This window comes from Vidua chalybeata, chromosome 3 (genome assembly GCF_026979565.1).
Source record: "Vidua chalybeata isolate OUT-0048 chromosome 3, bVidCha1 merged haplotype, whole genome shotgun sequence".
NCBI classification, from domain to species: domain Eukaryota; kingdom Metazoa; phylum Chordata; class Aves; order Passeriformes; family Viduidae; genus Vidua; species Vidua chalybeata.
In genome coordinates this window covers 111,227,892-111,250,884 of record NC_071532.1, presented here as the reverse complement: position 1 = coordinate 111,250,884, position 22,993 = coordinate 111,227,892, and the positions used below count along the sequence as shown (strand labels likewise).

Below are 22,993 nucleotides of genomic sequence, written 5' to 3'. Positions count from 1 at the left end.
AGGAGGGCTGCAGCCACCATTTAATCGGACTACTACCAACACCCTGACCAACAGGGTGTCAGGCTGTATTCTGACTCTGTCAGCAGCTTTTTCTTTTTGCACTATTGCATTTGTATTTCTTTTTAATTTTCCTAGTGAAGAACTGTTATTCCTACTCCCACATCTTTGTCTGAGAGCCCCTTAATTTCAAAATCATAATAACTCGGAGGGAGATGGTTTACATTTTCCATTTCAAGGGAAGCTCCTGCCTTCCTTAGCACACACCAAGACAAATTCCTTCTGGAGAGCTGGCTGAGCCTGGGAGGGTGGGGGGAGGTTTGCTGGATTTGCAAGGCTTCCAGTTTGTACCTCGGCCTTGGTGAGCTGCTCCCGCAGTTTCTCCACCTCCTCGCGGAGCTCGCGGATGATGCGGGCGTTGGGGTCCTCGTTGACCACGGCATGGTTGACGATGTTCTTGGCCCTGTCCGCGTAGCGCAGCGTCGACAGCGTCTCGTCGTAGTTGTCGGCCGCTGGGCTCACCGTGGCCACCATGGCCGTCTTGCTGTTGCCCCCGAGGCTGTCCTGGAAGGTTGGCGGGGGGGGGGGTGGTTTAGAATCAACATTTTTATTTTGGTTTGCTGGGTTAAGAGTTTAGGCTGTGCAAGTTAAGAAAAGCTCATTTAGGAAATGTCATTCTTGGATTTTGACACTCTTGGCTTTTTTCAATAGGAATGAAAAAAAGGACCTGTTTTAGGCTTTACAGGGCCTGGTAAAGGAGTCTAAGTTTTCTTTCTATGTTTTCTACTTAGGTTTACAAACCAGAAATGTAAACACTTCAGCACTGAACTTCTCAGACGCTACTGAAGGAGCTCAGGAAAAACCATGATGAATTATCTCATTTTAAAGACGAGAAGACAGATGTCTTCAAGAAATAAATTACTGAAATATCTCTTCATAAACAATATAGCTGATTTTATTCCTATAAACACTCAGAATGGTGCCCTTCCCTTCCTCCCACTGGCACAGCTCAAAAATCTAAACTGAGTTATATAAGAAATTACCCTCCTGGAATTTGGTTGAGAGAGAAGAAGAGCATGAAACAAGGAAGGAAGGAAGGGAATGAGGAAGGAAGGATTCTATCTTTTTAATGACCATGAGATTATGGTTGACAATTTTGGCCAAATATAGATACATGAAGATAAAATATTTTTGTTTAAACTGTGCAGCAGATTTTTTTTTTCTGTGTGGCAGTTTGGTTTCTTTGGTTTGTTCGGAATTTTGGGGTGGGTTCTTTTTTTGTTTGTTTGTTTGTTTTTTACCCAATATCCCTTTCTGAGACAAACCACGCTCTTAATTTTCATCTTCAATAACCCATGAAATGTAGGTCAGGCATTGCCATTAGAACAATCTGACTGCATTAGCTGCTTGTCAAACCATTTCAGTTCCAAAGCACACGTGGAGCTTTCCCCAGCAATCATTAAAATGCCCCTTTAAGTATTTCCCCAAGACACTCCTTTTGGCTGCGTGATGCCTAAACCAGTTTGACAGCAGCCAGGCTGTTGGCAGCACTTGGCTGTCTCTGGTCATGCAAAAGGGCATGGAACTCATATGAAATGTAAATCTTTATATATTTATAGTGTTCAACACAGTCAGCACAGGCAGGTAAGTGTATTTATACACAAATCAGCAGCAAAGAGCAGCTTTCTGACTGATCTCACCGTGGTTTTTCTCATCCTAGGATTAGCCAATGTTTACTCCAAATTAATCCACAGCGTAAGAGGGTCCCCCTCTGTACCACAGAAATGTTTTTTAACTGAAAACTTTAGGACTAACAGGAGTAGTAACGAATCAGTCCATGGGATTTCCTGGCCAAAAATTAAGAATGACACCCTGCAACTGCAATCCCTGTTCTGCATAAAAAGCTGGAGTTTGGCAGGGAGCTGGCCAGGTACTCCCCTTCCAAATCCAACCTTAACTGTTTGCACTTTGGGAATGTCCTTCACTGCACTAATTAGCTCCAAAATAGGATGAATTCATTATCTGAATTGCAGCTCTGCTGTAGAGGCAGCTGAGAACACTGTAACAGTGATATACCAGAACCCACAATACACCCATTATAAACTGGGCAAGGTCCCTCTTGTAGCAATTCAAGCCCAATGCCAGACTGTCTGATAAAGCTTTATGTATAAAACCCACGTGCTGATTTCACTGGTTTCTTTAATGATAAGCAAGAAAGGTGAAAAAAAAAGCAAATCAGACACTCATTAGTGAAAAGAGTCTGTAAACCAGCCTGGTAAGGTTGGGCTTGCATGTATTAGAGAGACAGAATGGAAATAATTGTTATTTTTAAGAATTAACTAGCTTTTTCTCCTCTAGCAGCAAGATTACTGTAAAAACAACTCAAAATGTAGAGTTCAGAAATTGTATTTTTAATAGCAGCCATCAGGCTTCTGATTAACACAGGAAAACAAGATATTTGTGCCAATACAATTTGATTAAAACCAGAAGTTACAGAACTGACAAAACTATTTTGCTCCCTGCACATAACCTGATGCCACTGCTCAAGCAATGATATTTTTCACCTGGCACTTTTGTTGAAAATCCTCAACAAAATTAAGCAAAAAATGTCATATCTTGAGGTCTCCTGAACTGATTTCTCAGATTTGTGGAGAGACACATATCTGTATGACAGATATTCCTGCAGTTAGAACACATTTAGTCTGCTTTGGTATCATAATGATATTTTTCACCTGGCACTTTTGTCGAAAATCCTCAACAAAATTAAGCAAAAAATGTCATATCTTGAGGTCTCCTGAACTGATTTCTCAGATTTGTGGAGAGACACATATCTGTATGACAGATATTCCTGCAGTTAGAACACATTTAGTCTGCTTTGGTATCATAATTACAAGTTGAAAGACAGGGAGAAAGCTCAGCCCACCATCTCATGGCTTCTCCAAACAGGCCTCTTTAAATGAATAAATCCCTCCTTTGATCTCTAATTAAAAAAAAAAAAAAAAAAAGAAAAAAAAGAGTTTAAATTTTCCTCCTTTCAAAACAAAGCTTCAATGAGAGCTTTTTGGTTAAAAAACCCCAAAAGCCCCCAACCCTTTTGTTGGCACGAACGTGGCTGATGTTGGACACAAAGAGGTTTTGCCTGAAAGGAGGCAGAACAAAAGTGGGCTCCCGTTCTTGCGCCGCGTCCGGCGGCACCGTGGCCACAATGCCTCAGACAGGTGCTGAACAGGAATTGCAGTCTGCTCCCTGGATTTGTTTAGAAACGGAGCAGCAGAACTAATTCCAACAAGGCTGGAAATTCATCAGGGAGGTTTCCACCCTGCTGCAGCCACATCGGGAACCCAGAGCGCACCGGGGTGAAGTGAAGCTGCGCAGGGGCTTTGATGTCAAATTGCAGAGAGCCAAAAAAATCATGTTTCTTCTAAATGAGAGTAAAAACTCAGTGTAAATACAGAGACAAAAATGTATTTAAACACTAAAAAAGCCTCAGTGCAAGAACACTGTGCTATGAGAACTTGTTTTACTCAGACACTGTTTGTGTTGTACCATTTAGATTTTCACATGGCTATTTGATGTCCAGATCTGTTAGGGATAAATAATTTCACAAGTTATGCTAAAAGGTTCATTAAAAGCACTGAGAAAAATGAAGGCTTGTATGTCAAGAGGTTACAGGAGCAGGGATTTTGTTTTACTTAAGCATTGAATTCAACCTTGTCTTCAAATCGCTGCAAGGAAAAATGTGTTGGTTTTTTTTTTTATCTCCACACTTCTGTACAACCTGCAAGTCACTTTGTCTTTTTCTTTCCACATGTGCAGTTAAACCCCAGGGATGTGTAATTTAAACAACACCTGAAAACACTGGTAAGAAAGGGTGGGGAACCCAAGACAAGAAGGACTAGCCAGAGCACCTACAAAAAGTAAGAGGACAAAGAAAGGCTGGTGATGCCACAAATCAGTTTCTTTTCAGATTATTTCTTTCTACCAATAAGTATCTCAATTGCTTCTGGATAACAACTAAAGAGCACAAGGTGGAAAAGAAAAAAAGAAATTTGACTTATACAGATCTCATATTTAACAATTTGGGTTTCTTCATTTAGACTGTACATATGTTCATCCAAGTGCCAACATCAAACACTCCTTTTCCCCCCCCAAAAAAGACCAAATAAAAGTCCTGCACAGTTCAGAAAATGATTTAACTGCCCATTTCACATGAACAGCTTCTCTGAAGTCTCCTGACCTGTTCCTCAGACTGCAACAGGGCTAATGCTCTGCAATTATACTCTGCTGACAAAAGTAAAATATCTTAACAATTAAATTAGACAATTAGGAAAAGGTAATTGCCTTAATCAACATCTTCAGAGCTAAGCATACCAGTATGTAAAATCAGCTGTATGCAGAAATAACCCAAATTAAATTAGCCCCAAGGTTGTGTGTGAAGCTGTACTTACACTGACCCATAAAATATTCACTGCTTTTAATTTTATTTTTAAAGTTCCTTAATCCTCAGGCCATTGCAGGTCAGCAGAAGACACACATTTAGTCTGCAGAGACTAACTATGCAATAGCTGACATCCAGCTCATTTTGCAAAGACAATTATGGTTAACATCAAACCCAGAAAATAAGGCAAAAAGCAAAGAATTTTGATTTCATTCAATGAGACTCTTCTCCTCCTTTCCTCTCTTTTATTTCCCTTAAAAAAAAAAACAAACAAAAAAAAAACCAAAAACACAAAACAAAAACCCAAAAAAACAACAACTTACTTACTTTAAGTAACCAAGTGAGCACAGAATCACGATATGGAACAAATTTGTTCTTGTTCTTGCCAGCAGCCTGATCTGCCAGGGCAGAAATAACCAGCCCCAGAGTCGTGAGGGATCTGCCCAGAGAACACAAGCAGTTATTAACAAGGGTAAATATTCATAAGTCAAATGCATATTTAGACAGTGACTTTCCCTCTGAAAACATGCTCTGAGGAAAAAATTCCTAGTTTAATTTTGATCATTCTTTCTTCACAAAAGCTCCACTCCTATTTTTTTTTCAGTATGTTTTCAGTCTTAATAATCAGGTCTTCGCAATGAAATTCATGGCAGCTGCAGGAACACAAATATTTTCTAAAATATGGAGTTCCTATTCCCATATCTAAAAATACTGCATGTCTAAAGGAGAAATAGAGAGAAGTAAAGGAGAAAGACTGACTACAGGAGCTTTGTAGAGAGAAGAAAAAGAGAAAACTAACTACAGGAGCTTCTTACTGTTTTACAAGTAGGCTGTATTTAGCAGGAAATGGTGATGAAAAAAGGAAAATAAATAATCTCAAAGTCTTACTTGTTAATGTTGCTTCCTTCTTTCAGCCTGTCTCCTGCAGCACCAGTTTTAGTTGCCCTTTCACTACCTGCCAAGTCCACCAGGCTGAGCTTGCCCACCTTCTCACCTGATGTCTGGGGAAGGAACCAGAGAATAGCCCCTGTTAGGTCACTTCACTCAAGTCACACTGTTTGATGTATTTTACAACAGGAATCAAACTTCATTTTTGGTGTAAACTCTTGTTCCAACCCCTTTGAGAGCGGCTGGATTTGAACAGGTGTCCTGTGCTAAGTCACTACCTGCTGCTTCAGAAACAACAGGGAAGGCATGGATGACGTGAAGTCAGCTACTCTGGTATCTTCAAATGTCTCAGAAATCTCCAGAGGAGATGCACACTAATGAACTGCTGAAAAATTCAGAGTTATGTCAAAGGAGTCACAAGCAGAGATATGAGGTTCACAATCCCATCTTGAAAACAGTCTCCTAAAATCCTTGGATTTTATACCAGAGTTTTTTCTGGTTTTCAGTGACCAGGAATGCACCTGACGAAAAGCATGTTATAATTTACATAAATTATCACAATTGCAAAGTCTCCTTTATCTTTATCAGCCTCCTGAACACAATCTCACCTATGTGAGTGTTTAAACCTGTAACACAGATTTTGTTACAAATCCTTTCATCTCATTTGACCCAAAGTGACATTCTGAAACACTCCATGAACTCCCTAAATCAATTTGAAATTGAAGAGCCAACTGTCTTTGAGAACAGCTTCCTCACATCATGTTCTTCTGCAGCATCTGCACCTTCAGCACCTCAGGATCCCAATGCAAAGTGCTGCGTCCCCAAAAATGAGCAGAGTAATTAAAATCAAAATGCTCTCAAAAATTACACCCTAAACCTATCAAAACACGATGGGATCATGGAATGTGCCATTTCCAGGACTGAAAGGACCAGCAGATGGGAGAACAGGGAAATCTGTTGCAGAAGTTCACACAGGGGTCACTGGAAGGTGCAGAGAACATGGACAGTCACAACCACACTGCATCCAGGCTGAGCAAGACCACACAAAAACCAGGTATGAAAAGCATGCACAAGAGCCACAGCAAAACTGGAATGACAAATTATGGAAAGAAAAAAAATTCAGCACAGTATGATGGTGATTTGAACTGCAAAGGGGGAAAAAATTCCAAATAAAGAATGAGGAAAATTGTGTGGATAAGAAGATTGGTGGAAACTGAGAAATTAGGAGGGAAAAAAGCCCAAATTCTCATTATGCTTTCCAATATATTCAATATTTAGGCTCAGATTTGATCTGTGGACACTCAAAATTTCTCCAAGGCTTTGAAAATCTTAAAGAATTGTCCAAGCACAGAATCTATCAATGAAGTTTAAAGATACTTATTTCAATTCCAATTTATCACCATTTTCTGTGAGAAACTAAATAATATTGACATAATGTATTTCACACACCCCTCCAAGGAAACATAAAATACTTGCAGCTTTAAAGGCTTTTTCAATATTTAATATATACACATAAAATCATTAATGGCATACAATGCAAAATATTTTAAAGTAGCATTTTTTTTTAATTTAGAAAGTTGATAATTTATATAAATTTGTATTAATTTAGAAAGCTGGTAATTTATACAAATTTGCATTAAATAACCACGGGAAGGGTTATTACCAGAGGTACACTCAGGTGTATTTCTATTTTTCACCTATTTTATCTTTAGCCTGTACTACAAACTGCTGCTTCCAAGTGTTTCTTTTCCTGTGAAATACATTAATGTAAAAGACACATCCCAGCCTGACATTTGGACCTTGCAGCTGGATTTTCTTACCCCTGATTGCACATCATAGAGGGTGTGGGTGAGGATGATCTTGAAGACCGCGTGGGACCGACTGCTCTCCTCATTCATGTTGGTGGCAGCCACTGTCCGAGACTTGTTGCCCTCAGACATCAAGGACTCGATGTCCTAAATACAATTTTCACAGCCATGAGCATATCTGCATTGACATCCTTTTCAGTTACCTCCAAAAATCATCTCATCTTGGTCAAACACAGCATTTTCTCGCTAAGCCTCCCATTTGTTTATTCAGAAAAATGTGAGGAAAAAAAAATCAAAGCGATCCCTCCCTTTAAAGCCTGGAAACTCCATAGTGTTATGACTTCACCCAGTCCTCAACCTAGATATTAAATTATCAACAAAAATAATGCACCTGGCTGCACACAGCAACACTCAAAAGCAGAGAAAGAAGTGAGGAAACAGCAATTTGTGTTTGAACCCTGTCACATTTTAGCCTCAAGCTGTCATGGTCTGAGAATCTGGAATACTGACAGAAGGCTCAGAGGTTTATAAAACAGAACCACGCTGAATGAAGAGGTCATTACATTCCTCCAAATTTTAAGAGCTTATTAAGTGCTTTGATCTGTTGTGATGCTTGAGAAAGATGCAGCTCCCCTGCTTTGGGGTTTCACAGCAATTGTGTAAAATAGTTAAACCTCGGGGTCTTGGGCTAAACTTCTATTTCTGCATCTCTGGCTGGGTGATGCTAAAACAACTCAAATAAACAGTCAAACAAAGGACCACCACAGACCACTGACTCCAAATTCTGGATTACAAAAAGCTGCTGGGCAACATGGAAAGGCAAAGCATGAAATGTGTCCTGTCCTAGCAGAAACCACCAAGGAGAGCTGGATGAACACCTGGAGAAACTGCAACTGCACTGTTTTCATGTTTTGGTTAAACTGACTGATTCCATCCCATATTTATCCATTTCCCCCACAGCAAGTTAATGCTCCTTAAAAAACAGGGCATTTTGTGAATGCACATAAAAACATTTACTGTCCTGCAAGCCAGTTTCATGTGACGCTCTCAAGTATTTGCTCGGTAAACAACCATTAGTTCATAAATCCAGCATTTGCTACTGGGAAGGGAAATTACTGAGCAGAACATGACAGGCAAAAAGTAACACAGTGGGGCACTGAGAGCTTGTCTCTGGGCCTGTAATTAATCACAGAACACTTTCTCATGACGGTTTGCACTCATCTTAATGCTGAGAGGAAATCTGTTCCATTCAACAGCTGAATTACTTCCAGAATTATTGAGCAGCACGAGATGAAGGGAGTTCCTGCTCTCAGCCCTGTTCTCTCCAGGGATCACAGCAGAACAATCTGCAGCTCTCTTGCTCTAAGATTACTGATAAGGAGCATTTTAGTAATTCTGTCCAGCTTAAGGGACAGCACCTAGTGTTTAGGATGTCAAGATAAGCCTTTCATGAAGTTGATCCTTACCTTGTAGCTAGCAACAGCTAGTTTGGATAGGCCATCTACGTAAGGGCCATAAACACTGTGTTCTCTAACCTTTAATGACTGACGGCTTCTGGTTGGGGGAAAAAAAAGGGATTTATAAGCACATGACTGACTTAAGACAACATTTACACAAAATCCATTTCTCACTGACACATCTCAAACAGGATGGCCTCACAAATACCCACTGAAGCACAGAGCAAGGGCCAGAATGCAAACACAAAAAAGCTTTATAACACATAAAAAGCTGACACAGACAGTGTTGTCACCTCACAAAAGGTACATTTACTCCAAGCTTTTAGTCCTGCTACTTTGTTTTGATTTATAATGAGGAGATGCTGAGGTCAGGAAGCAGCAAAAGCCATCCTAGGCAAATGTTTTAGATGGGATCCATGAAGGCAAACTGGTTATGTAAAGGAAGAGTGTAGGACAAATACTACAGTGCCATTCACACACAGATTCCGTACCCTTTGGGGTCAAGGAGATCTCTGACTTTCTCATTGTAAATCTCCATGTAGGATACTTCCACTTTGAAACTCTGCTCTTCATTTTCTTCTTTCTGCGCTCTTTCAAAGAGTCCACTGCAAAGTCTAGGGATTAATCCAGGCTGATCAGCAGTACCCATCATGGTGTAGGACTTTCCAGACCCTGTGTGAGGGAAGCTGTGATTAGAGAACATGAAACAAAGGTTCCTGCTGTGCAGAATATTGATAGGAAATAAAAAAAATTTTTTTTTTTTTGCATTTCAGTGAAAGGTATATGTTCCATTTTCTGCTTTAAAGTAACCCAAACACCACTGAGCTAAAGACTATTTTAATCAAAAGGAAAAGGAAAACAAGAAATTTGTTTCAGAGTGCTGGAGAACTTTTAGGTAGATACAGCCTTATTGTAGATGACTAAGCCACTAATGTGAAAACTCTTCATATTACTCTTTAAATATTACATTAAAATGACAATTCAAGATTATTTTAACCACAGAGGCAGAAAATCTGAGCAATGCTCTGAGCTCAAGGACGATCATGGTCATGCCAAAGATTATGAAGTGTGAGAAATAAGGGTAGCCAGCAGCAACAAAACCTTACTTCTCATCCTGCCCACCTCATATCTGATGTTACAAAAGAGGAAAACATTTCTTATCCACGTTAGAAAGTATTTCTCCTCAAACAATGTCACAAGAGCCATGGAAAGAACCTCCAGCCAGAACACAACACCTTTGGAGGGAACACTTCTCCCTCACTCTGGGACTCACCCGTTTGCCCATAGGCAAAGATACAAGCGTTGTAGCCTTCAAAGGCATTCTGAAGAATATTCTCTCCAAGGCACTTGAAAACAACATCTTGACCTAAAAAGCAGAACACACAAGCCAACACTGTAACACAGCAAGAGCTTTTTGTCCCTTGATTTGGATTCTTCAACAATTAGGTAAAAGCTGTGAGGGTTTTCCTGCTGTTGTTGCCTAAATCACATCCAGTGTCTGCTCGCTGGAAAGGAGCAGAAGATGTGCTCCACATTTATGCTGCCGCAAATATCAGGGGCTGGGAATATCATGGATGTAACTGGATGTGCTTAAAGCAACATCCTATCAAGGTTCATACTCAGAAGTTTAATCAGCAGAGAATCTATGACCAACTGCAGAATTTAATGACACCGCCTCAAAATATACTCTAGCTGTACATTTTAATGACAGTCAATTGATTCTAATCCAAGGGAATCAGCAGAGCACGTGAAAATTTTACTGTGTAAGATATTGGATAATATCACGAGGAGATTTTTGCAGAGAAGGAATTACAAGTATGTGGAAGATATGGATATTCACGCAGTATTTTGCACTGGTAAAAAGTAAGATGTATAATTTCTTTTGTAATTGAACTTTGAGGTTTTTGGATAATTTTCCAAGCAGAGGAAGGAAGGCTTAAAATATCTGGGTAGTATCTATTTTCAGAATTAATTTTACAACCAAAAAAACTCAAGTCTGAACAAGGTATGACAGAACTTTATGGACTGAAAAGTCCTCTCAAATAATGTTCCTTTAAGCTCTTCCTTCCTCTCATTGAAATTCCTATCTTTACAGCCAAATCCATGCTAAACTCCCCATCAAAAGCACCAAGAGCTGTGCCAAGCTCAGCTGGGGTAACACTTCCACTGTATAACAGACCAAAATATCAGTTATATAGGCACCACCTTTAGTTTGAGAAACAAAATATGCAATATTTCTTTGTAATTTGTATGGCTGAAAGTGTCACATTTTTCTCAGTGCCTTGACAGGTTATTATTCATTAGTTATTTGTTAAAAAAATTAAAATTAAGAAGTGAATGTGTCTCTGATTTTTCTTCTAATTTTTTTTATAAAATAAATATTAAGTTCAATTGATCCCAAATTTTAAAGGATAACAACTATGAAAGGAATAAATTATAGGAGTGATAAGTCCAAATATAGTTCATATTTTACCACAAATATAAGCCAAAATGCATAATAATAATACATAGAAAATGTTTAATTGAATACATTACACATTCTCACTAAAGCATCTGAATTCACATACACTTAAATGAAATTAGGCTTTTATTAATATTTCATCAATATTCCTTTATTAGGTTTTACTATGATGCCAAACTCCCATCAGCACTGAGAAACATGAAATTACATATAACAGTGCTCCTCGAAATAAATAAATGGGTTTGATGCATTTAAAATGATGGAGCTGGAGCAGGATTTTAAATAAAGCTGTAAATAGGAGTAAAGCATCAATGTGCTGGGTTTCTCCACTCTCTGCACTGCAAAGGGGTGGCAGTGCCCACTGCTATTGTCATCTTTAGAGAAAAGAAACTGGAATGATTGAGGATTTCCCTTTTCCTTTTGACAGCAGCCAGTCATAGAAGGGACAACACTTTGTGCCATATGGCCTGTGCCCTGCAGCAAGGACTGTATTTTAATCAGATCATTCCCACTTGGAGACAACCAGGCCACAGTAAATGTTATTACCTGCATATTTTTCTTTGACAGATTCATCCATAGACCAAAAGCAGTGATCATATGCAAACACCTGCAGGGAAACAACCAGGACACCTTAGAACAGCTGCTGCCAAATCTAACATGTTATTCACATTCTGACATTCTGAACTCAACGCACATTCCCACTGAATTCCTTATTTTCCAGGAGTTTGAAGCCTAAACAAACACTTCATTTTCCTGTATGCTTTTATTTGTTCCTTGTTTCTATTTCTTCCTTTCTGTGTCAACCCTACTCTCCATGTGCCAACCCAATGGATGTCAAGGACCTCTCCATTTCTCCCTCCAAACCCATCCTTGCAATTCATTTTTCACCAGAGTTTCTCTTTTGCAAACTGACAGATGTCCTCTAGCTCTTTCTGCCTCCCATCTCCCCCTGCCTCTTGTCTGCATAAATTAAAAACAAGCCTTAGGGTAGGAAGCTCTTTCCATACAAGAGGAGTATGTATTTATTTACATTCCATGACAAACTAAAGCAGCCATCAAAGTCTAATATTTGCAAAGAATAATAGAAAGCAAATCAGTTTTATCATAAAAAGAGCAGCACTCTAATATTTTTAATAGAAAACTCTCCATTTTGCCATAAATCCACTGAAAGGTCGACAGGCACCTTTCGTTCTGAAAGATGACCTGAAATAATACAATGTGTATTTTGGGACAGATGTTTGCAAAAACAGCTCCCCTGGGTATGTATCTGCAAGGAAAAATATTAATTAGGGTAATGTCTGACCTACATTCACACGGGGAAAACTTATTCTGTAGGATGTAGGAAAAGGGAAGTGCAATGTGGGGCTCTCAGGCTGTGGATTTCCCCTCTAAGCTTAATGGAAGCTGCACTTTCCCCTCTGGATGTCCTGCATTTTTACACGGCTGACTACCAACATTTATGAAAATGCTTAACATAGCAAAAGCCTTGAAATTTAAATAACTTATCTTCAAAAATAGTTTTCCCTCCCATACTACACTAATGTACCAGCATCAAGAGATAAAGCAGTTATTTTATATCCTCTGAGGTAACAACAACTTGTGTATTAAGAATTAAGGTGCTCTTTTTTTTTACATTCAATTCATTTTACAGCTAAACATATTATTAAAGCATCCCAAGCCTTCAGAACATTTAGTAAAACACCACTGGCTGAGCACATCCATGGAGCTGAACCCTGATCTGCCAGGGCAGAGTCTTCAGAACAAGCGCGAAGTCACGGGACCATAAAAACAAAGTGAGTTTGCTCTAACACAAATACCAGAAAATGCTTTTAAAAAGCCCACAAAGAACAAATATCCTCCATTCAGAGTCTGCAGTGCTGAGGGTGGATGTTCTCATTTGTTCCTCTGACTCATTTCTTGGCACGGGCTGTACAGAGCATTTCTGCAGCAAGGAGATGCTTCGAGTTTCTTACTCAGCAGCTGATCAGCGACAGAGCTCTGCAAAATGCTTTTAATATTTGGATAACCCAAGAGTGAGCAAGTGATAGGACAACTCTCACACACTGATAAAAGCCCTTACCTTTGGGTGAGTTCTGCTGTTCCCCAATGCATCAGGAGTGGAAAGGATTTGTACAAGGTCAGGGGAAGAAAAAAAAAAAGACAAAAGAAAAACAAAGACTGTTAGTTGTTGTGATTTCAGCTTAATTGTGCTATCCTTAATCACTGGAATGCTGTATTAAAAGTTCATTTGTCTCCTCAAATCTCTCCTTGCTTACAGATCCCAAGTCATTTTATAAACCCTTTTAGGGGCAAGATTTGAGATGCTGCTCAGAGTTGATTTAAAATTCAAAGCCACTAATTTTCCTCATGCTTCATGTCTTTCTCATTCTCTCACGGGTTTATTTTTCTTGTGACACCTCTCCCTCTCTTTGGGTGTCACTGCCTCTTAAAAACAAAGTACCCAAGCAACATAAAAATTTCCAAAACCACTTGAACAGGAACTTCAGGAGTGTTATTCAAGAGGAAATTTCAGAGTCCAGCCCCTGGGCTTGCCCAACTCAGCTCTCCCTGGTTGCTGGGACAGCAGAGCAAACATTTGCTTCCCCAAAAGAATGAGCAGAGAACAGCAATTCTTCTGCTCTGTTATGTGCAGAATTTAAAAGTTTGGGGGTTTTTGTTTGTTTGTTTTTAAGCACAAAATTATTGGAGTGACCTTTAAAATACCAGCATGGCCTCAGTTGATGACTGCAGGTTATGCAGCCTCCTCACATCAGAGGCTGGAGAAAAGCAGTAAACACACAACAAGCCACTGATATTCCCCTTGTCCTGGACCTTCCAAATGACATTAGGAAACTCTTGACATCAGCAACGAGTGAAGTCTTGTGACAAGCAACACTGATTTCTTTTGAACAGAGCAAGAGAAAGACATGGGAGCCATACAGGATTACCCTCAGAGCTCCCGCTGCTCACGGGGCTTGAGAAGCGAGTTTAAAAATAGTAATTTCTGAGCACTGTCTCTCAAAAACAATTATTTATTACACAAATCCACAACCCCTTTTTACTCGTGCCTGGATCTGCTGTGTGGATCTGTTTGACAGAACAGGAACGATGGGCGCTTGGGAGAGCAGGATGATTATTTAAGTCAAGCTCACCCCGTGTCACGGGGTCATCCAAGTCAGCAATGACAACATGACCCCTTTTCCTCTGCCATCTGGCTTAGCTGAAATAAAGGCTCTCCCAAAGTCCTTGGCAGCTTGGTGTAGACTCTAGGCTGTTACTCCTGGGTGGATTTTATTGAGGGAATCTCCTTCACTGGGGCTTTGATCCAGATACCGGAGACTCCAGAGAGCCCCTCTGGCTCTCCCTCAGAGAGGCACAGGAGCATTTTCATGGCTTTCTGTGCTCTGAAATGCTCATGGAGCACTTTGCTGCAGGACTTCACTGGAAACTGCCTTTAGGGAAGCTCTGCTTGCAGGGCAGGTTAATTACTACTCCTACAAAAACATTCTCCTTCTAAAACAAAGGGAACAGCAAGCCTGGCTTCAGAGTCTGAGTTTAGCACTCAGAGATGTGACACAGCCCTGCTCACATTCCCCAGCCCAATTCCAAGGCAGGATTATATTGCAATAACCCAGCTGATCTGCCCAGCCCTCAATATAGGGCATATTATTGAGTATTTGGGTTAAAGCAGCCATAAGGATATAATCTGAGAAGTTCTATCACAGATACAATTTTAAGATTATGGATTACACAGGGCTATGTATCATCAAGCTTAATTTAAGACCTTTAGTCTGAACTAAGTATCTCATTTTCTGAAGGGCTGCACAAACACACAAACCCAGGTCCTGGGTCTTGCTTAATCCAAACCTGAGGGAACAGAAGCCCCACAAAACCCAGTGTGCAGCATTTGGGATACAGCACAGCTACACAGAGCTGCAGCTTGTGTGATGTACTTTTGACCACAAAGAGAATAAATGGGACAAATGTTTCCCCAAGGAAAGCATTAAGGGTGCAGCCTGCATCCCATACATTGTGCTGGGAACATATGAGCCCATTAATGCTGCAGCTGTGTGCTGGGCCCAGAAACCCATGAAAGGATTTTTAGCCTGATTCAAAATCCCTTGGGAATTGAATACATGGGGAAACAGGGCACCCACAGCAGCCTGCTTGCCTGCAAGGACACACTGGGAGTGCTGGGTGCTCATACCCAAGAGCTCCTGTCCATCCCAGAGGTGAGGAAAAGGTAAATACTAAGAACGTGGGTAAATACCACCCACACAGCAGGGAGGGATCTCCTACAACAAAACATGACAGGAACACGTGCCAAGAACAGGGAGGTGACTTTCCCCCTCTGCTCTTAGCAAACCCCACCTGGAATGCTGCACACAGTTCTGGTGTCCCCAGCATGGGAAGGACATGGAACTGGTGGAGCAAGTCCAGAGGAAGCCACGGGGTTCATAAGAGGACTGAAGCACCTCCTCTAAGGAGACAGGCTGGGGAATTTTGGGTTGTTCAGCCTGGAAAAGGTTGTGTGGAGACGTCACAGCACCTTCCAGTGTCTGAAGGGCAACAGGGAAGCTGGAGAAGAACAGTTCATCGGGAACTGGAGTGACAGGACAAGGCAGAATGGGTTCAAACTGGAAGAGGTGAAATTTAGGTTAGATATCTGGAAGGAATTGTTCCCCATGAGGATGGGGAGGCCCTGGCACAGAGAAGCTTCCAAGGATGAAGCAGCCACAGCTTCTCTGGGCAAGGGCCTCCCCACCCTCACGGGGAACAATTCCTTCCCAAATTTCCATCTATCCCTGCCCTCTGGCAGTGGGAAGCCATTCCCTGTGTCCTGTCCCTCCATCCCTTGTCCCAAGTCCCTCTGCATCCCCAAGGATGCTGCCATTCCGAGGTGCAGGCAGCTCCTTGGGCAACAGCCAAAAATTCCTATCTATCTCAGACACAGCAGAAGCATCCGAGGCAGGGAGGGAAAACTTATCTTTTAGCCACTGAAGGATGTCACTGAGATGCTTCCAGCTACTTGTTTTCACTTGTATCCAGTCTGACAGGAATTCGCCAACTCCCTTCTATCTCTTCTCAGTTCAATGTCAAACAGAAGTAGAGGGAATCTAATGCATCTAATTTAATTCTAAAATTAAAAAAGGAGGAAGACTATTCCAAAACAACATCCTACATTTAACAGTATTTTATTTGCTGCAAGAAATGGCAACAAGATGATCTTTAAGGTCTTTTCCAACTCAAATAATTTGGTGATTCTGTGAATATATATGGTGTTTTGAGAGTGAATGAAGATATGGAGCTTGGGTAATAATTTCTGTTTAAACTACCTCTTATAGAGTGTAAATGTGTCCTGATCAAGCTTCTTGATCAGGACACACTTGCTTTTCTATGAATGTTCTGGTGTTCATAGAACCTTTTCCAGATCTCAAGCACAGTGTAAAATTATGAATAGAATCAGAGCAGGTCCCAGCTGAGACCACCAGTGCATGTGCAATACCACTACTGCTTCAGTTTTTTAACAGAATAATTAAATTACATATTCAAACACAGTAAACTCTTCAATCATTGTTAATAGTTTCATTTTAGTAACACCCAGTTTTTCCATGTTCAAAAGGGGGAAGGAAGGTTTAGTAAGCCTAAGGGTATTTCAGATTGTGCAAATGATGAGGGGAAAAACACCCCAGCAAAGGAGCAGAGGTGAACCCTGGCTGGAGAGAGGAGAGCTCAGCCCTTATCTCTTCTGTCTGGCTGACCCCACAGCTCCGAGATAGCAGCCAGCTGGCAAATCAGCACATGCTCTAAATCAATCACAGCACATCTCCCTTCTTGTCTAAATCAGAAACTGGCAGATGGGGCAAAGGGAGGAGAAAGGTGGGAGGTGGCAAGGCAGGAAGCACGGGAAAGAGCTCCAGAAGCTCTAGGACAGGAGCTGACATGCCAGGCATGGGTTTTCTTGTCTGTATTTTTTTGAAAAAGAACATTTCCTGTGGCAACAGCAACTGCAACAACATCCAAACTGTACATTTGAGTGATGCTGCCAAGTAGCACAAGGATTTATGAATTATGGAATTGAAACATAACATTTTGTCATTTTCAGAAGCTTCTGGACTAGTAAAATTTGAGGATTAGAAAAAAGAAAGGCAATAATTCCAATTATGAATCAGGAAAGTGTCAGCAAATCTCCCCAGAAATTCTTATTGCTTTCCACTTTCAATTTTCCATAACCATTGCAAAAACTACATCAAATTCCAGTGTAATTAGTGTTATTTTATGCCCTTCATCAGAAACTGTCCAGCATAAACTCTAGAAAGCATCTAAAAATGTAGCTAGAAAAAGAAACTGATGGGGAAAAACTCCTTGAGGTTTACAAATGAAAAGGTGTCAGTGTCTTCCAGAGATCACTCTGTAAAGCCACATCTTTATGTTCCCAGTAGGCTTAAAAAATATTATTAAAAATAAAGTTGAAACTATGTGTAACATAGTTGGATAACAACATTTGGATGCAGTCATTCTGGAATTCTGGGATTTTAGCAATAAATTGTTGCAGATAGAAGCTGTACAATAACTATTCTAGGTTCTGACAGGCACGACAGCATCATCTACCAATATTCCCTGAAATCAAAGAACTAAAGTTACATTGGGCAGAGTTTGTCATCGCCTCGAATCTTTCCTTCCTTGGTTATGTATGGCAAAAAATAGCACTGGTGTGAAAAACCCTGAAGCACAATTTCTTTTGTGGCTACTTGTTTCAATTTGAAAAGACAGGTGTTCCTTAAGGAAAGCAGGAGCTTCCCTTGAAATGGAGAATGCAAACCTCCTCCCTCTGAATTATTAAAATTTTGAAATTAAGAGGTTCTTAGGTAAAGATATGGGAGTAGGAATAACAGTTCTTTATTAGGGGGGGAAAAATAAAAAAGAAATGTAGTAATACAAAACAACACTGACAGATTCAGAATATGACCTGACACCCTGTGGGTCAGGGGGTTGGTAGGAGTTTGATTAAATGGTGGCTGCAGTCTTCTTGGAGTGACAGGTGTGGTTCTGTGTAAGCAGTGATCCTCTAGGAGGGTGTAGCTTTCTTCTGAAGGTCTTGTGGTGGTGTAGGTGAGCCTGGTCTTTTTCTGGGAATTTAGTGGAAAAGAAACTTGTTCTTTCGGGAATCTCGTGAAAAAGGTTGACTGTGGTGTTCCAAATATCAGATTATGTCCAGGCAGGAATGCTTGGCTCCTCCCCCCAGGTGGAGCATCTCCCAGTGGGATGACGGAATTTTATCAGCCATGCAGTGACACTCAATGGCCCATGAATAGAAGAGATCTCCTGGAGGGAGGACTGGTTGTAGAAGAGATAAAAGAAAAACTGCCCAATTAACAGAAGATAACCGCCCCACCTCTAACAGATGGTGATAGAATACACACCCCCAGCCACATCTTGCAACCTAAGACACTCCTGTATAGTGTTTTATGGAATCACAGAATGGTTTGGGCTGGAAGGGACCTTAAAGATCATCCCGCTGCAATCCTGTGTCCCTGGCAGTGATACCTTCCACTGGAAGGAAAGGTGTTTTCCCTTGTTCCTTCTCACTCACCTGCCATGAGCTTCCCTACTCGAACGCAGCAGAGCCAGGATCACCTCAGGAACATCAAATATACCTTTCTCAGCACCTCAGCACAGAGTTTTGTTAAGCAAATGAGGCTCTGTTTGAAGAGCAGTCGGTTAGAACATAATGGATTTCATGGACTGAAGGGTTTCTCCAGAAAACTCATCCTTCAAACAAGGATTTGGTTCTTGAGGGTGTTTGGGCACTGAGCAGGCTCCCCAGGGAATGGTCACAGCCCGAGGCTTGACCAGAGCTCCAGGAGTGTTTGGACAACGCTCTCAGGGATGCGCAGGGCCAGGGGTTGGACTATAGTAAAATGCTGTGCCTGATGGGGAAAATGATGCGCTGAGTTCCATGATATCAGAAGGCTAACTAATTACTTTATTATCCTGTATTATACTCTAACTGTATTACACTAATAAGAACTATCTCACTACTACTAAGAAAAACCCGTGACTCTGCTGAGAGTCCCGACACAGCCGTGACCTAATTGGTCAGTCAATCCAAAACACCACCACCAGTGTCCAGTCAAGCAATCACCTTGGGTAACCAATCTCCATAACACATTCCACATGTGCACAACAAAACGAGCAGCAGCAAGTGAGATAAGAACTGTTTTGATCATTCTTTTCTCAGCTTCTCTCAGGAAAAATCCTGAGAAAGCTAAGTCTCTCTCTGTTCAGAGGATATGTGAATACCACAGTTGGACTGGATGATCCTGGTGGGTCCCTTCCAGCTCAGGATTTTCTATAATTTTATGACCTCTGGCCATATCTCAGAGGGCAAATATTGGGTGTAGGTAAGGTGGAATTCCAAAGGAAGTGCTCTCATTGCCTCGGCCTTAGACACCTGCCTGAACAGGAGATGGGATTTAACAAACCAGAGTCTTTTATTCTGAAGAAACTGGGCTTATGATGTCCGAGCTTCCCTATCCTTCACTGTACTACAGGCCCTTCCTAGAGAGGAGAAGCTGATAAGTGGTGCAGGAATTACTGAAGAGTTCCAGCACTAGCAAGTCTCAAGGCCTTGCAGCAGATGCAGAGGAGGCACAAAAAAAAAAAAAAATATCAGGAAGATCTTGGATTTGTTTGAAGTTTGGAAGCCCAGTTATCTTTCTGAAGCAGATCCTTTAATTGGTAGCTTCTGTGGGTTTTGGGGTTTTTTTTCCTGTATGAATAGAGGACTCAGAACGAAGTATTTTGAAGAGCCAGCACTGCAATGGTCAGAGTTTTATTGTTTAAATTTCAGCTGCAGAATTTCTTTCATGGCATAAAAAAACACCAGCCAGTGGTGAAATAAAGTATAGAAAATAGATTTAATGATTTTGCTGACACAGACATTACTGAAAGGCAGCAGTATGATAGCTGATAACAAAAATTAGAATTCTTTGAGAAGCTGTTTCCCCTCCTTCTGCATATCAGATGAATACAACTTGCAATCCATTTTGCTGCTGCCAGGTATATACAATGAGAGGAAAAGTCAACTAAATAAAATCTGATCACTTCAAGCTAATCCTATGATACTTAGAAATCCATTTTCACAGAATATTTCAGATTGTAAAGCTAAAAGTTGTTTGGTTTCACAACTGTTTAACAGTTTATAAATATTTTTACACTATTTTTGCATGCAGGTCAAGTGCACCAAACTCCAATTATTGATGATATCCTGCAATTAATATTTTTCTTACAGAGTCTAATTTCTACTTCCATGGCAAAACTGAGTTCTTTGGGAGAAAACCACACTGCCCTATTTGAGCAAAAGATTTTTTTGCAATCAGAAACAGCCTCCTAAAACAAAATCCCTGAATACATTTAAAAAAACCTGTGAAAGAGCATACACAGTTCAAAGCCTAAACTTGTGTAGCCAAAAGGAACAAAGGTAATCACTGTTCCTTGGAAAATTCCTCCAGTGCTCCAAGGCATTCCAGGCGTAGTTGGCGGTTACTTAGTTTCTACTGACAAAACTAATTTTTGCCAGCTCACTCAAAACAATTAAAAAAACCAAAACAAAGCAAAACAAAAAAAAACACCAAACCCGAAGAACTCGTGTTGAGCAGCAGCTTTGTGGGTTTGGGGTATTTTGTACTTGGAGCTAAATTTTCTGTATTGTTGGTACAATAATCTGCTTAGTCCTGACCACATTCAAGTGGTGCATGGATCCCATAAAGCTGGTGTTATGACAAGGGGATTACAACTTTATCCTTTTGTTTGTAAATACTCAGATGTCAGGATACTATTGTGCTCTAGAGAATGTTTGGTGAACAGCCAGTCCCCAAACTTTCAATTACTATTGTGAATTACAGTATTTTTTAATGAAGTGGGCTGTAGCTACCTTTTTATAGCCATGTGAGGGAGGGAAAGAGCCTCCTTAGGATATGGCAGCTTTTTAATTCCTCCAGGAGATCCCAAATGGAAAATGATGGCAGGTGGAGCAGCATGTACAGGAAAATACACAATATATGGTAATCTTGTTGTACAGCATCAACAAACTCAGCATTCACATGCAGGGTAACCTTCAGCCAAGCCACTGGCACACAGGAGTAATGCCAGAATGATCTCCTGGGCACTACGCAAAGCAAAAGACTGGAAATAAAAGGAATTTAATCCTTGAAGGGGTATTACAAGAACTCTCTCAGGTCCACCAAGACTGGGTTTTTCCACCTTTGCTATATCACCCAGCTGCCTCACCCAACCCATAAACTCATTAGAGCCTCCACCTTAAACCAGTCTGTCTTCCTTGAAAACACAAATACATGAACCAGAATCACTTGGAAAGAGAGCAGATTTTTCTATGGACTCTGTGATATTTACACAAGTACCTAAATACAAATGTGTGCACCCAGTATTATTTGAAGACAGAAGAATCCCAGAACAATTTGGTTTGGATGGGACTTTAAAGCTCATCCAGTGCCACCCCCTGCCATGGGCAGGGACACCTTCCACTATCCCAGGTTGATCCAAGCCCCATCCAGCCTGGCCTTGGACACTTCCAGGGATTCCAGCTTCTCTGGGCAACCTGTGCCAGGGCCTCACCACCCTCACAGGGAAGAATTTCTATCTAAAATCTCCTTCAGCCCCTCTCTGCTTCAAACAAGGAAGAGAAAAAGAGAAAAAACGAGACATTTGCAGGAGTACAAAGGGGTCTACAGCCACAGAGGCCCCAGAGCAACCCACAAGCTCTTCACCCTCACATTAATCAATCATTCCACACTCAGGAAATTACTGTAAGGACTCTTCAACTCAGGGAAACAAATGCCTCACCAGGAGCATTCTGAAAACGTTGGTAGTGTTTTCTGTGTCTTTTAAACGGGTACTAACTCCTTCCAAGTACAACTGTGAAGAGGTGTCTCTGAGTACTTGCTCATTCCCTATCTACTCTCCTACTGAATTACCAACACCATGAGGCAGCTCTGTACTCCTAACACCTGACAGTCGACATTTTCTGACATCCCCAAAGAACTTTTGGTCATTTATCTCACCAGTGACCAGGCAATTTGTGTTAGATAATCACCAATCAACTTGGGAAACACCTTTCAGCCCTGAGGCCTAAATAAGAAGTCAAATTGCTTCCTTCACTTTCTTTTTTGGTTCCACGGGTCTGCCTTGTCTTCCAGTGGAGAGGAGGACTTTCCACCTTCCTCTCTTTGGACTTGGTTCTCCAACTTCTTTACCACGTCCACCAGGCATTAAGCAAGTAGGAAATGTTTGAAGTGGCAGCAGTTCAAAAGGGAACACTGCTGTGGCCACATTTTGTAAAGAAATCGATCTTAATGGTGTTGTTTGTGCATGAACAGGGCATTTACAAGGTCGGGAATTTCACTGGGTACAGCAGCCTGTCACTTTCTGGATCTGGATGGAATTTCAGCACCACTGGATCTCCAGCTGATGAAGAGGGTGCATGCATAGTGCCAAAATTTGTACCTCAGAGTCATTTTTGGTGCCTCCAGAACCAGATGCCTGCTAAGCACAGTGTTATTTTCATGTGGTAACATCTATTCATGGCCTGTTTTGGATCCAGCTCCAAATGAGGCATTCAAGCAGTATTTAAAATACAAACACACTGGAAATCACAAGTGATGTTGGTCTAATGGTGGATGGGGAGGAGGGAGAAGATCAGAGCTGTAGGCAAGAAGGGTTGGTCATCAGCATAAAAAAAGTGATTTGTCTTGGCTCCACTGTTCAGTAACCCTGAATTTCCTCACTTCAGCGCATCCACATTCTATGATCACAGAGAAAACCCAGAGGCTGCTGCACAAGACCTCAACCCAAACCCTTCATCACCATCCGAGGAGCCTGGGAGGTGAAAGAACAGCACAACTCATCTGAACCATGCTGTGAA

General features: G+C 41.0%; 1 protein-coding gene across 4 annotated transcripts in view; it reads right to left on the bottom strand.

Annotated features, from left to right (window-relative positions):
- Window positions 1-22,993, bottom strand: part of KIF13B (kinesin family member 13B) — a 120,154-nt gene that overhangs the window by 59,505 nt on the left and 37,656 nt on the right. For 2 of the 4 annotated variants that reach the window (XM_053937390.1, XM_053937393.1), the window contains exons 3-11: window positions 13,130-13,145; window positions 11,596-11,656; window positions 9,862-9,954; window positions 9,080-9,260; window positions 8,598-8,685; window positions 7,144-7,278; window positions 5,324-5,436; window positions 4,763-4,874; window positions 349-561 (exon numbers count right to left, since the gene is read on the bottom strand). In XM_053937390.1, coding sequence (XP_053793365.1) covers window positions 349-561; window positions 4,763-4,874; window positions 5,324-5,436; window positions 7,144-7,278; window positions 8,598-8,685; window positions 9,080-9,260; window positions 9,862-9,954; window positions 11,596-11,656; window positions 13,130-13,145 — 1,012 coding nt within the window. Of the gene's footprint in view, window positions 1-348; window positions 562-4,762; window positions 4,875-5,323; window positions 5,437-7,143; window positions 7,279-8,597; window positions 8,686-9,079; window positions 9,261-9,861; window positions 9,955-11,595; window positions 11,657-13,129; window positions 13,146-22,993 lie in introns of those variants that run through there. The other 2 variants (XM_053937391.1, XM_053937392.1) reach the window with 2 other exon arrangements.